Source organism: Gorilla gorilla, chromosome 3, assembly GCF_029281585.2.
Source record: "Gorilla gorilla gorilla isolate KB3781 chromosome 3, NHGRI_mGorGor1-v2.1_pri, whole genome shotgun sequence".
Classification (NCBI taxonomy): domain Eukaryota; kingdom Metazoa; phylum Chordata; class Mammalia; order Primates; family Hominidae; genus Gorilla; species Gorilla gorilla.
The window spans coordinates 33,408,278-33,422,152 of record NC_073227.2 but is presented as its reverse complement, the minus strand read 5'-3'; the positions used below and the strand labels follow the sequence as shown (position 1 = coordinate 33,422,152).

Sequence of the window (13,875 nt, the reverse complement as noted above, 5' to 3'; positions counted from 1 at the left end):
CAGCCCGCCACTGCACTGTGGGAGCCCCTTTCTGGACTAGCTGAGGCCGGAGCCAGCTCCCTCAGCTTGTGGGGAGGTGTGGAGGGAGAGGTGCGGGTGGGAACTGGGGCTGCGTGCGGCACTTGCGGGCCAGCACGAGTTCCGGGTGGGCATGGGCTTGGCAGGCCCCACAGTTGGAGCGGCCGGCCGGCCCCACCGGCCCCAGGCAGTGAGGGGCTTAGCACCTAGGCTAGCAGCTGCAGAGGGTGCTGCTGGGTACCCCTGGGCCGGCACCACACTCGATTTCTCACTGGGCCTTAACTGCCTCCCTGTAGGGCAGGGCTCGGGACCTGCAGCCGGCCATGCCTGTGCCTCCCCCTGCTGCCGTGCGCTCCTGCACAGCCCGAGCCTCCCCAACAAGCGCCACCCCCTGCTCCATGGTGCCCTGTCCCATCGACCACCCAAGGGCTGAGGAGTGTGGGCACAAGGTACGGGACTGGCAGGCAGCTCCACCTGTGGCCCCAGTGCTGGATCCACTGGGTGAAGCCAGCTGGGCTCCTGAGTCTAGTGGGGACTTAGAGAACCTTTATGTCTAGCTAAGGGATTGTAAATACACAGATCAGCACTCTGTATCTAGCTCAAGGTTTGTAAATGCACCAATCAGTGCTCTGTATCTAGCTAATCTAGTGGGGACTTGGAGAACTTTTGTGTCCAGCTCAGGGATTGTAAATGCACCAGTCAGCACCCTGTCAAAACGGACCAATCAGCTCTCTGTAAAACAGACCAATCGGCGCGCTGTAAAATGGACCAGTCAGCAGGATGTGGGTGGGGCCAGATAAGGGAATAAAAGCAGGCTGCCCGAACCAGCAGTGGCAACCCGCTCAGGTCCCCTTCCATGCTGTGGAAGCTTTGTTCTTTCGCTCTTTGCAATAAATCTTGCTGCTGCTCGCTCTTTGGGTCCACACTGCCTTTATGAGCTGTAACACTCACCATGAAGGTCTGCAGCTTCACTCCTGAAGCCAGCGAGACCATGAACCCACCAGGAGGAATGAACAACTCCAGATGCGCCACCTTAAGAGCCGTAACGCTCACCGCAAAGGTCGCAGCTTCACTCCTGAGCCAGCGAGACCACGAACCCACCAGAAGGAAGAAACTCTGAACACATCCGAACACCAGAAGGAACAAACTCTGGACACACCGCCTTTAAGAACTGTTAACACTAACTGCGAGGGTCCATGGCTTCATTCTTGAAGTCAGTGAGACCAAGAACCCACCAATTCCAGACACAATAGCACCAGTAGTTAAAACCATTTCTACTGAAATGGACTTTAGGGAAGTTATAAGAACTACCTTTATGAAATTAATCACTTTTATCACAGATATTGTTCAGCATACATCATTCACCAAGAGACTGTGACAGGCTACCCTTTGTTCTGTTTTCGTTCAAATAACCAGTTTATTTTAACTGTATAGACCGCATGATTGTGTTTCTCTCAAGTTAGCTGCTCAGTAATCTTAAAAATCAAATTTGTGGGTTGCCTGCATCAAGCATCTGAGGTACATCTTGTGTAATCTTACTCCAGGCTCCATCTTCTCATCTTTCTTCCTTTTAAATGATTTTCTTATTCTGTTCACATATTTATAAACCACCGTGAATCATTAAATGACTTACAAATTCACATTTTCTTTTACTTTGGCAGCTCTTTGTGAATTCTAACACTGTTTTCTAACTGTTAGGCTCTCTAACAGGAGCTAAGCGCTCCTGATTTGTATTAACTGGGACCTTGGAGAAGTCACTTCACTTCTTTGTGCTTTTTTTTTTTTTCTTTTGAGACAGGGTCTTTTTCTGTAACCCAGGCTGGAGTATGGTGGTGCAATTATAGCTCACTGGACTCAGTGTAACCTGAAACTCATGGACTCAAGCAATCCTCCTGCCTCGGTCTCCTGAGTAGCTTGGACTACAGGTGTGCACCAAAGAGGCCTCCCAAAGTGTTGGGATTACAGGCGTAAGCCACCATGCCCAGCCTCTCTGTACTTTCTTAAAATGAGAACAAGGCCAGGCATGGTGGCCTTGTAATCTTGGTGCTCTGGGAAGCCGAGGCGGGCGGATCATCTGAGGTCAGGAGTTCGAGACCAGCCTGACCAACATGGTGAAACCCCGTTTCTACTAAAAATACAAAATTAGCCAGGCATGTGCCTGTAATCCCAGCTACTTGGGAGGGTGAGGCAGGAGAATCGCTTGAACCTGGGGAGTGGAGGTTGCAGTTAGCCGAGATTACGCCATTACAATCCAGCCTGGGTGACAGGAATGAAACTCTGTTCCCCCACCGCCACCCCTACAGCCACCCACTGCCAAAAAAAAAAAAAAAAAAAGTACTCACATCACAGGGTTGGTTATGAATTAATATATATGAAGCATACAGAACTATGCCTAGCACATATTAACTGCTGTGTAGGCATTAGCTATCATTACTACCGAATTCACTGATTAAAATAACTAGAACAAGGAATGCACTAATCCTTCCACTTTGACACTGATCCAACAACACTATGGTTTATGCTGTTTGTAGGCTTTGTTAAATGCCTTGTTGAAGATAACAGACATGACATTCTTCCACTGGCTAAAGTACATAAACCTCTTGCTTATATAAGTAAGAGTTAAGCATCATAAATGATGTTCATATTAATCTAAAGGCAAGAATTTCTTGGAACTAGTGAGGTAGTTTCATGGAAATCGGACGGTAAAGGACAAATGAAGTTAATGGAGTCATTTAAAAAATAACTAAACTTAAAAATTATTAAATTACTCAATCATGAACATTTTAGTCTTTAAAAATTTTTTAAACAGTTTTCACAGAAACTATTTTAAAGTCCCATTAAAGGTAAAAACCTCCAAAATAACCACAGACACAATTATTTTATAACACTTGTGGACCCACGGCAAAACGGAAAAGGGGCAGAAGATGAAGAAAGAACCAGGCTTCCTCCTGATTTATCACTTCCTGGATATTTGACTTCGGGCAAACCATTTACCTCTGAAGACCTGAGCTACCAGTCATTACCAGTTTATTAATTCTGAATCCTCATAACGAGAATAATGGCGAATAACAACTAACTTGCTGTGCTGTTGTGAAAATAATTTTTTTTTTTTTTTTTTTTTTTGAGACAAAGTCTCACTCTGTCACCCAGGCTGGAGCGCAGTGGAGCCATCTCTGCTCACTGCAACCTCCACCTGTCGGGTTCAGAAGCGATTCTCCTGCCTCAGCCTCCCGAGTAGCTGGAATTACAAGCGCCCGCCACCATGCCTGGCTAATTTTTATATTTTTAGTAGAGGCGGGGTTTCACCATGTTGGCCAGGCTGGTCTGAAAATTCCTGACCTCAAATGATCCACCCACCTAGGTCTTCCAAAGTGCTGGGATTACAGGCATGAGCCATGGCACCCAAGAGAGAATAAAATTTATTTATTTATTTATTTATTTATTTTTGAGACAGAGTCTTGCTCTGTCTCAAGACAGAACCAGGCTGGAATGCAGTGGAGAATAAAATATTTTTTAAAAAAGATCTTAGCAAATTGTAAACTGTGATACAGGTAAGATATTACCTTTAAAAAAGGTAGGAATTCTAAGAATCCATTTGTATTCTAACACTATACTCTATCTTAACTTTGAATTTTTGTTGTTGTTGTTGTTGTTGTTTATTTTTTATAGAGATGGGGATCTCGCTCGAACTTCCAGCCTCAAGCTATTCTCCTGCCTAGACCTCCCAAAATGCTGGGATGGGATTACAGGCCTGCCATCTCATTGGCCTCTCGCTTTGATTTTTTCTAGCCTTAATACTGTTTGTTTATAAAACACCTCACTTTCACAGAACAAGTGCATTTTGAAGGCTTTAGGCTCTTTTAAAAATCCAGGTACACAAGGTAGCTTACACAAGGTAAGGGACAGAAAAAGGCAAGCTAGCTATTTTACAGATTAAATTCTAAGTAACATATACCCAAATTGCCAATGTAGCTAGGCAAATGCAGACCCGTTTGTGATCTGGTTTCAGCTTCACGTTGTTTGGTTAAACGTCAATGCATCCATCAGCTAACATTATAACGGGAGCAGACGTTGGTTAAAGCTTAAACAATCAGACAAACGGCTGCCCTTGGGATTCTCTGATTTATTTACTCTAGAATATGCCTGAATGTAACCTCTAGCTAGAACTTGAGTTACCAAATTCTTTAAACTGTAGAGGACACGTTAGTGTACCACTAAGAGTACATTTAAAATCTAACAATTCCAAAAAAACTAAGCAGTGTTAAAGAAACTTCCATTTTCTGTGGCTTTTAAGTTGTCATGTGTGAAGCGATAAACCAACCGGGTGCACAACATCTCATTTAATCCATCCTCACAACCAGCAGGGAGGTGTACCATCGCCTTTTTACAAACAAGTCTGTCTCACCTCTAGCTGAGAGTCTTACAAGTCTCTTGCTATTTCCATCACATTTGTCTAACTCCACTCAACACGCCAGAAAAACTCACTTTATTAATAAATATCCAGGCCTGCACAGCATACCTAAATTTAACTTTCAACATCATTTCAACTGCCCTGTTTCGCCTGAGGTTATCAGTCCGCTTAATAGCGAAAAGAGGTTTTTCGTTTTGGTTTTCTTATGTATTAGAAGTAAATCAAGAAAGAGAAACTAAACTGTTAAGAGGGCAGGAACAGACTTTCAACTGCTTTTGCCCCCTGTGGCTAACGTCATAATAACAACATTTAATAGAAAAAGGTTTCGAAACGTGCCCCAGGGGCAACTGGATATTCTGGCTGTCCATCTCTCTCCTGTCATCCACTTTGCAAATTCACCACTCCGGGAACTTTCCTGAGAGTTCAAGATTCTTAATTCAAAAGTCAAGTCCAAACTTGAGCAAGGACTTACGTCATTTTACAGCGTTAACCTCTCCCCAGTGTCGGTTTCTAGAAGTTTAGACTCACTTTGCGGGGAGGTCTAAAGAATCGGTTTAATGACAACCACTGGCCTTAGGAGAGGGAGCTCCCGGAGAAAGAGCGAGCAGGCTAGGTGCCCGCGGTGCGGCTGCGGCTGGCGCCGGTCCGAGCTCGGGAGCTGCTGCCCAGCGAGCGGGGAAAGCCCGTCCACCTCGGCCAGCGCGCGCGGGAGACAGGACCGAGCCGGGCGACAGAAGCAGCCGCCCGGAGGGGCGCGGGGAGTAGGGCAGGGCCGGGTCGCACCTGAAACCGCGGGGCGGCTCCAGTCCAGCTCGGCGGGCGAACTCCGGGAGACCCCCACGTCCCCGGGCGGGAGGGGCAGCTCCTCGTCGCCGGCCTCGCCCTCCTCCCCGGCAGCGTCCAGCAGCCTCACGGCGCTGCCTGGGGCGCCTCTCCGCGGGTGGGCCCAGGCGATCCGCGGTAGCAGCGGCTCCCGCTCCCCATCCTCCTCCTCCTCCGGGCTCCCGCCGTCCGCGGACGCCAACCGGTCGGGCTCGGAGGGATCCTCCATGGACTCCCTCTGCTCCCTCCGCGCTGAGACCAGATCAGAGCAGCCAGGTGCCAGAGACTGGGCTCTGCATGGCACGGAACAGGAGCGACCGGGTAGAACGGACGTCACCTCACCAGCGCACGGGCACGCTTGGCGCCCGCCCAGCGGTTGTCCCGCCTCGCCGCCGGCCGCGCCCCACCTCGCGCCTCCGCCAGGCACCACCCCCGCGCCTGCGCAGAAGGGTCGTGGCGGCGGCGGCGGCAGCAGCGGGGCACGTGGGAGTGAACGGGGGCGGGGCTTTTGAGGGGGCAGGTGGGGTGGGGCCGCCACCTGCTTCCGTGAGCGCGGGGAGAAGCTGGGCACAGCTGGCTTTACTCCCAGTGGAGGGCGGGAAGCTGAGTAATTTTCAAAGAGGTGCCCTCCTGCAACCAAAATCGGCTTCTCCGCGACAGAATTCTCTCTCAGAGTTTACCATAATCTATAACTATAGATTTAATTGTATGACATTTCTTTCCTCCAGTAGACGTCCAGGAGGGCAGGGACCTTGTCTTTGTTCAGATATTCTTGATAGTGGCAGTTTGTATGTTTTTTTTTTTCCGACTAATCTAGCTAGAAGTTTATCAATTTTTAAATCTTTTCAAAATGTCATGTTTTGGTTCCATTGATTTTCTGTTTTCTGGTCCATTGCCTTATTTTGCTCTTTATTGCTCACTTGAGTTTTGATTTCTTCTTCTTTTTCTAGTTGCTTAGAGTAGAAGATGATTGATTCTGGATCTTTCTGCTTTTCCAATGCTAGTATTTTAAGGCTATAAATTGCCCTCTAAGCACTGCTTTAGCTGAATTCTCCTTTTTTTTTTTGGTGGTGGTTGTTTTTGAGACAGGGTCTCACTGTGTTATCCAGGCTGGAGTGCAGTGACACAATCATAGCTCACTGCAGTCTCAACCTCCTAAGCTCAAGGGATCTTCCCACCTTTAAACTGTAGAAGACACAGTAGCTGGAACTGCAGGTGTGCATGACCACACCCTGTTAATTTTTAAATTTAAATTTTTTGTAGAGATGGGATCTCACTGTTGCCCAGATTGGTCTTGAGCTCCTGGTCTCAAGCAGTCGTCCTGCTTCAGCATCCCACAATTCTGGGATTACAAGCATAAGCCACCTTGCCTGGCCTGCTACTGTGCTTTTGTTTTCCTTCAGCTGAAAATAGTTTTTAATTTCCTTTATGATTTCCTCTTTGACCCTGTAAAGGAAAATAAAAATCTCAGAACCACCCCCCACCCCCAACTTGTTATGTCAAAGGGAGAGTTAAGCCTGGAGACTGAAGTCACCCAACACTACAATGCTTTTCCCAAATGGATAGCTGTTACTTCCCATAGTTGTATTAAAACTTTATACGTTAGCCAGACCCTCCTCAAAATGCAAAAAAAGCCTTATGCATCTCAGTCGCAGGATGACTGTCCTCAACAAATTAATCATAGTAAGTTCTTTACTGGCCCTTAAACCTTTCAAGATGTATATCCTTCCATAAAACAAGGACATGTCAATTGTATAACTTTAAGTCTGCAACCTAAATCAAACTGGTACAACTAAAGTCTGTTAAATTTCACATGGATAAATTCAGTTACAAGCTTATCTTCCCAGATGCAGAACAAGGATAAGATCAATCATTCCTTCACCTGAGATATCTGTATAATTAACTTCCTTTACTCCATTTTCTTTGAATATTCACCTTATCTTATGCATAGCATAGAGTTACTGGGCACTACCTAAAGTCTAGCAAAAATGTAACCATTTGCTTCACCACCTACAACCCTCTTCCTTGATGCCTTCTCCGCTTTAAAGAAAGAATAGCTGTAATTACAGGTGCCTGCCACCATGCCCGGCTAATTTTTGTATTTTTTAGTAGAGATAGGGTTTCACCACATTGGCCAGGCTGGTCTCGAACTCCTGACCTCAGATGATCCACCCGCCTCAGCCTCCCAAAGTGCTGGGATTACAGGTGTGAGGTACTGCACCTGGCCTGTAACTGCCTTTTAATTGGAGTTTGGGGTCCATTTACACTTAATGTAATAATGATGTGGTTGGATTTAGATCTATTATTTTGCAATTTGGGTTTTATTTGCTTTAACCTTTTCGGTTCCTCTGTTCCTCCTTTCCTGCCTTCGTTTGGATTAATTCAATAATTCTGATTATTTCATTTTCATTCCACCATTGACTTTCTGTTATACTTCTTTTTTTCTTTTTTTGAGATGGAGTTTCACTCTTGCTTCCCAGGTAGGAGTGCAGTGGTGCAATCTTGGCTCACTGCAACCTCTGTCTCCTGGGTTCAAGCTATTCTCCTGCCCCAGCCTTCTGAGTAACTGGGACTACAGGCACATGCCACCATGCCCAGCTAATTTTTGTATATTTAGTAGAGATGGGGTTTCACCATGTTGGCCAAGATGTTCTTGATCTCCTGACCTTGTGATCCACCCGCCTCAGCCTCCCAAAGTGCTAGGATTACAGGCATGAGCCACCACGCCTGGCCTCTGTTATACTTCTTTACATTAATTTTTAGTGCTTACACTAGGGTTTTCAATACTCATCCTTAAATTATCTCAATGTACTAAGAGCCAATATTGTACTATTTGACATAAGAGGTAAGAACTTAGTGTCATTCCATTTATGCCCCATCATTTATGTTATTGCGGTCATGTATACTAGACCTAAATATTTAAATACAGTGAATAATTTTTGCCTTAATTGCTTTTTTAGAGAAATTACCCACATAGTTACAACTTCCAGCGTTCTTCCTTCCTTTTTGTAGATCAGAGTTTCTATCTAGTATCATTTCCCTTTCCTCTGAAGAATTAAAAACAAATTTTATAATGTAGATTTGCTGGTTAATATGGCTTGGCTGTGTCTCCACCAAATCTCATCTTCAATTCCCACATGTTGTGGGAGGTGGGAGGTGATTGAGTCATGGGGGCAGATCTTTCCAGTACTGTTTTCATGATGGTAAGTGAGTCTCATGAGATCTGATGGTTTGAAAAACAGGAGTTTCCCTGCACAAGCTCTCCTTGCCCGCTCCCATCCACGTTAGATGTGACTTTCTCCTCTTTGCCTTCCCCCATAATTGCGAGGCCTCCCCAGCCATGTGAAATTGTAAGTCCAATAAACCTCTTTCTTTTGTAAATTGCCCAGTCTCAGGTATGTCCTCATCTGCAGCATGAAAACAGACTAATACACTGGTGATAAATTTAAGTTTTAATTTATTACAAATTGTCTTTATTTTACCATCATTTTCAAATGCTATGTCCTCTGGATACAGACTTCTGGGTTGATATTGCTATCCTTACCCATCTAAGTTCAACTGTAAATATGTCATTCTATTGTCCTCTTGCCTTCATTGTTTTTGAATCATAACCCTTCACTTACACACCCGACTTGTGCTATGTCATTTTCTCTAGCTGCCTTTAAGATTTTCTCTGGTTCTTTGGTTCTTTGATTTTCAATAGTTTGACCATGATGTTTTTGGTATGATTTTCTTTACAAATATCTTGCTTAGGTTTTGCTTTACTTCTTGAATCTGTAGATTTATGTTTTCCACAAAATTTGGAGAAATGTCATTCTTTTTTTTTTTAGAAGCAGTTTATTACCTTAAAGCATTTAGCAAACCTAATGTCTGACCTGTCTAATTTCAACCAAATGTCTTTATTTTACCAATAATCTTCAAAACTCTTGATTTTCCAAAGCTTACTAAAGTCATGCTGTTACAGGCCGTTAGACGGCATGAGCAGGGCAGGAAAGGGCTCTTCTCCCACCCACCAGGAATGTTGGGTGATGGCTCAGCAGTTATCACATTGCCTCTCTAAAAGTCATACATTGGCACCTAGGGTCAGGGAGATGCCATTTCCTGATGGTCCACACCTATTGCACTAAAATGTTAATTGAATGCAGATGCCAGGGAGATGCAACTTCCCAGGCAAATGCATTAAGAGACAAAACGGCAGAGTATGACCTTTCCGTGGCACTCCATGGGAAAAGGGAAGAAAGCCTTGGGTGGGCATGTGTACAACTTCCTAAACACACTGCACGTGCTCACCTCCCAAGGGTAGGGAGGGCACTGTGCATGCGGGCAGCCCACCCTAAGGAAAGAATCATGGGAAAAGAGCCAGCCTATAAAGTCCTAGGATCAAGGTTCAACACTGCACTTGACCTTTACGTGCCCATGTGCCTGCTTGAGTCTCTTCCAAGCATACTTTCATTTCTTTCCTGTTCTAAAGCCTTTTTAAATAAGCTTCCACTCCTGCTCTGAAACTTGCCTTGGTCTCTTTTTCTGCCTTATGCCCCTCAGTGGAATTGTTTCTCCTGAGGAGGCAAGGATTGAGGTTGGTGCTGACTAGTGCAGATTCGCTGCTGATAACTTGGATACCTTCCACCAGTAACAACATCAACTGAAAGGCATTACAGTTTTTATTTTTCTGACAAAATATTTGATTTAAGCACTTGTTATTTTTAAAACATTAATTAGAGCTCTTTCATAAACATTATACACATAACACACAAATAACTACACAGACAGACAGAAGATCCAGTAGTTGTAGGATTTTTCATTTGCCAGTTTTTGTTTCTTAATTGGATTACTGGCTTCAAGGTGGAGCCCTTGGAGGAACAGGGCTAGGAAAACATGCAGTTTCTAGGGCCTAATAAGCATACACAGCTGGAAGGCAAAACAGATCCCCAAAACTTCAGGGTCCCTTTTTCATACTAGATCCTGAATCCCCAAAAAAGAAATGCTACGGAACAAGACAGAGCGTGATTTTACCATGCATTTCATTGCAAAGCAACCCAAAGACAGTTAGCCTGTTCTGTGATCTCAGTCATTATTTCTTCAAATATTTCTTTTCTGCTCTATTCTCTTTTCCTTCTGAGATTTCTATTACATGGATGTTAGACTCTTTGATATTGTTCCAAAGGGCAGTAGAACTCTACCTATGTTTTCATTTTTCTCAATAATTGTTCTCTCTGTTCTTCAGGTTTGATAATTTGTCTTTATCTGTTTTAAATTCATCAATCTTTTGACTATTTCCAAAAAGTTGTTAAGCCCACTCAGTTTGTTTTTAATTTCAGACCTGTACTTTTCAGTTCTACAATTTCTATTTAGTTCCTTTTTAGAGCTTCTATTTCTCTGCTGAAATTTTCCATCTGTAACTCATTATGACATATATTTTTAAAGTCCTTGAAAAAAATGTATATATATAACTTCTAAATGTCTTTGCTAATTCTTACATCTGGGTCCTCTTATAGTCAGTTTCTATTTACTGCTTTTTCTCTTGGTTATGGGTCAAACTTTCCTGTTTCTTTACATATCTGTTAATTTTTTATTGTATACTGAATATTGTGGATAATATATTATAGAGCCTCTAAATTCTGTTATAGTCCTCTCACGAATGCTGATTGTTCTAGAAGGTAAATAACTTGGCTGGAGTCAAACTCCACCAGAAATTTCTGGTCATTTCTTTCAGCAATCCAACTGTTGCTTTTTGCTGAGCTGCTTGAAGCCTCGCCATGTATACACAGTTCAGGAGTCAACCAAGGATTTGGGCAGAGTATATATGCATGTTTTGGAGTTCTCTTCCTCTCTGACTTCTTTATTTTCAAGATATCTGTCCTCCATTTTTAGCTGTTCTGAGAGCCCCAGAGTCCATTCCCTAACTTCTGAAGCCCTTAAGAAACTGTAGCTTTCTAATTGAGTTCCAGCTGCCTTGCACAGTGAATATTCAGAAGTGCTCTTAGGTGAAAAGGTGTATGAACATAAATCTCACTCATTATATTTCCATGTTTTGAAGAATAGCCATGACTTCCATTCCTATCTGCTTGCTTTTGGTTGCTTTTCAATGTCTTCAAATAATTGTTTTTTGTATTTTGTCCAAAGTTTATCATTTTTGTTATAAGATTAGTTCAATATAGTTTTCTATGGTGTGTTTGATTGGAAATGCATTTTTAGTGAAATGAATAATGCTATATTTTCTCAGTACGTCATCTGTTAGTACAGAAATATTACTTATAGGTAGATGAGACAAGATTCATCATCAGCTCTATTTGTAGTTTTAGTTTTTACAAATGGAAACACTGAGAAAACCTATTCAAATTAATAGATGGATATGGGAAACATTTTGTAATAGCAATGTCACTCAAGTCTTAGACCTTTTTCCAAGATATATGCTAAAAAAAAATCAATCACATAATACTCTAGCATCAAACACCTTATGATTTATTATCAGACTCCTTATTTAGGTCCTCCAACATTTGAATTATTCAGTTTCTCAATTTCTGGAGAGTACACCAAAAAGCATTTTAAAAGACTTACCAAATTGTTAATAATCATATTGTAACTCTTTCATTTCAAGCCACCTTTTAACTTGGAGTTGAGAACATAGAAATATTAACATTTCTGTAGATCTTTTGCCAATAAAATATTTTTTGTTAAAATGGTTTTATCTTGAAATTTAAGCTAATTTTTGTCAAAGCCCTGGAACTGCTGATTTGGCTCATTCAATGTATGTAAAACATCTAACTTAAAAGTTAATCAGGGCTGGGCATGGTGACTCATGACTATAATCCCAGCTCTTTGGGAGGCCAAGGCCAGAGGATTGCTGGAAGCCGGAGTTTTAAAGACCAGCCTGAGCAACATAGTGAGACCCCAGCTCTACAAAAAAAACCCCAATATTTAAAAGTTAGCTGGGTATGGTGTTGTACACCTGTAGTCCTAGCTTATGGAGGGACTGGGGTGGGAGGCTTGAGCCCAGGAGTTAGAGGTTAGAGTTAACTGTGATCATGCCAGTGCACTCCAGCCTGGGCAAGAGTGAGACCCTGTCTCTAGAAAAAAACAAAAAGTTAATTGGAAAAGCCAGGTTTCATTATCAAATCCGTCAGCCAAAGAAGACTTTTTTCAATTCACATAAACATGCTAAAATATATTATTGTATCGACGTCTCGGTTTTAAATTCTAAGGCTCTACCACCTTCAGTATACCTTACTGATACTTTCTTCACTTGGTTCTTATGGGATACTCCCAAAGTACTGGGATTACAGGCAAAGGAATATTTCTTCAACCAGAAAACAAAGAAAACACTGCTGCTACTTTAGGGAACCTTTGTTAAGGAGGCTTTGCCAACACCTATATTTCAAATACAGCCTTTGTTGGGAGCCTTGGCTTTGTTTACACCTTGGGGCAAAAAGCCATTGGAAGATTCAGAACAGGTGTTCTGACACCAATTCATGCACTGCTATTCAATTCTGGCACTAACCACCCAGAGTTAGTACAGAACCCACAAGTTAAGCATTTAGTCCTCCACAAGTTTATCCTCATTTCAGATGCCAGCCATGCTTCTGGGGTCCCCTGGCCACCTCCCCTTATGAACAACTAGATACAAATTCAGGCGTCAAACCTGACCCCCTCAGATTTGACAATTTGGTAGAATGATTCATAGAACGCAGCAAAGATCTCAAGGTTCCTGCCTTCATGAAGATTTCGATGAGATGGGATTTACAGACCAATGAACAGGTGATTCCAATACAGTAAGATAAATGCTATGTAGAGGAAGTATGGGCTGCTAAGAGGGCATAGAAGAGGGACCAAGATTTGGGAGGATCGGGAAAGAGAGTTAATACGACAAAACAAGGGTAGGGGAAGGACTTGACTGAAGTCAAACTCCACCTGAAATGTTGGATCATTTCTTTCAGAAATTCAGTTGTTGCTTTTTGCTGGTCAAATAAATGGTCAGGATAGGCTTCAAGGGGCAGATGACATGTAAGTGGAGACTTAAAGGATGAGAAAGAGCAGTTTATACAAAAAAAAAAAAAAAAAAAAAAAGAAGGAAGAGTGCTCCTGGCAGACGGGACCAAAGGCTCTGAAGAGTGCTCCCTGAAGCTCTCTGGTGACCACAGATGGAGGAGTGCCTGTGACCAGAGGGGGGAAGCATAAGCTTCAAGAGGTGGTCCAGGGCCTCACTGTGTTTTATTTCTCAACCTGAAATAATCCAGAGGATTAAAATCCAGTTTTGTTTTTGTTTTTGTTTTTTGAGACGAAGTCTCACTCTTGCCCAGGCTGGAGTGCGGTGGCACAATCTGGGCTCACTGCAACCTCCGCCTCCCAGGTTCAAGTGATTCTCTTGCCTCAGCCTCCCAAGCAGCTGGGATTACAGGCACAAGCCACCATGCCAGGCTAATTTTTGTATATTTAGTAGAGATGGGGTTTCATCATGTTGGCCAGGCTTGTCTTGAACTCCCGGCCTCAAGTGATCTGCCTGCCTTGGCCTCCTAAACTGCTGGGATTACAGGCATGAGCCACTGCACTCAGCCTAGAATCCAGTTTTGAAGAGGTTATTCAAATGCAAAGCTGAGAATAGTCATTCGAGTAACACACACTCCAAG

The 13,875-nt window shown here is 43.3% G+C and overlaps 1 protein-coding gene across 1 annotated transcript in view; it reads right to left on the bottom strand.

Moving 5' to 3' along the window:
- PI4K2B (phosphatidylinositol 4-kinase type 2 beta) overlaps positions 1-5,694 on the bottom strand; it is a 45,331-nt gene extending 39,637 nt beyond the window's left edge. Inside the window, exon 1 of the mRNA XM_004038501.5 lies at positions 5,213-5,694. Within this exon, the coding sequence (XP_004038549.2) occupies positions 5,213-5,480 (268 nt within the window). The 5' untranslated portion in view covers positions 5,481-5,694. The remainder of the gene's footprint in view (positions 1-5,212) is intronic.
- Between the last annotated feature and the right edge of the window lie 8,181 nt (positions 5,695-13,875).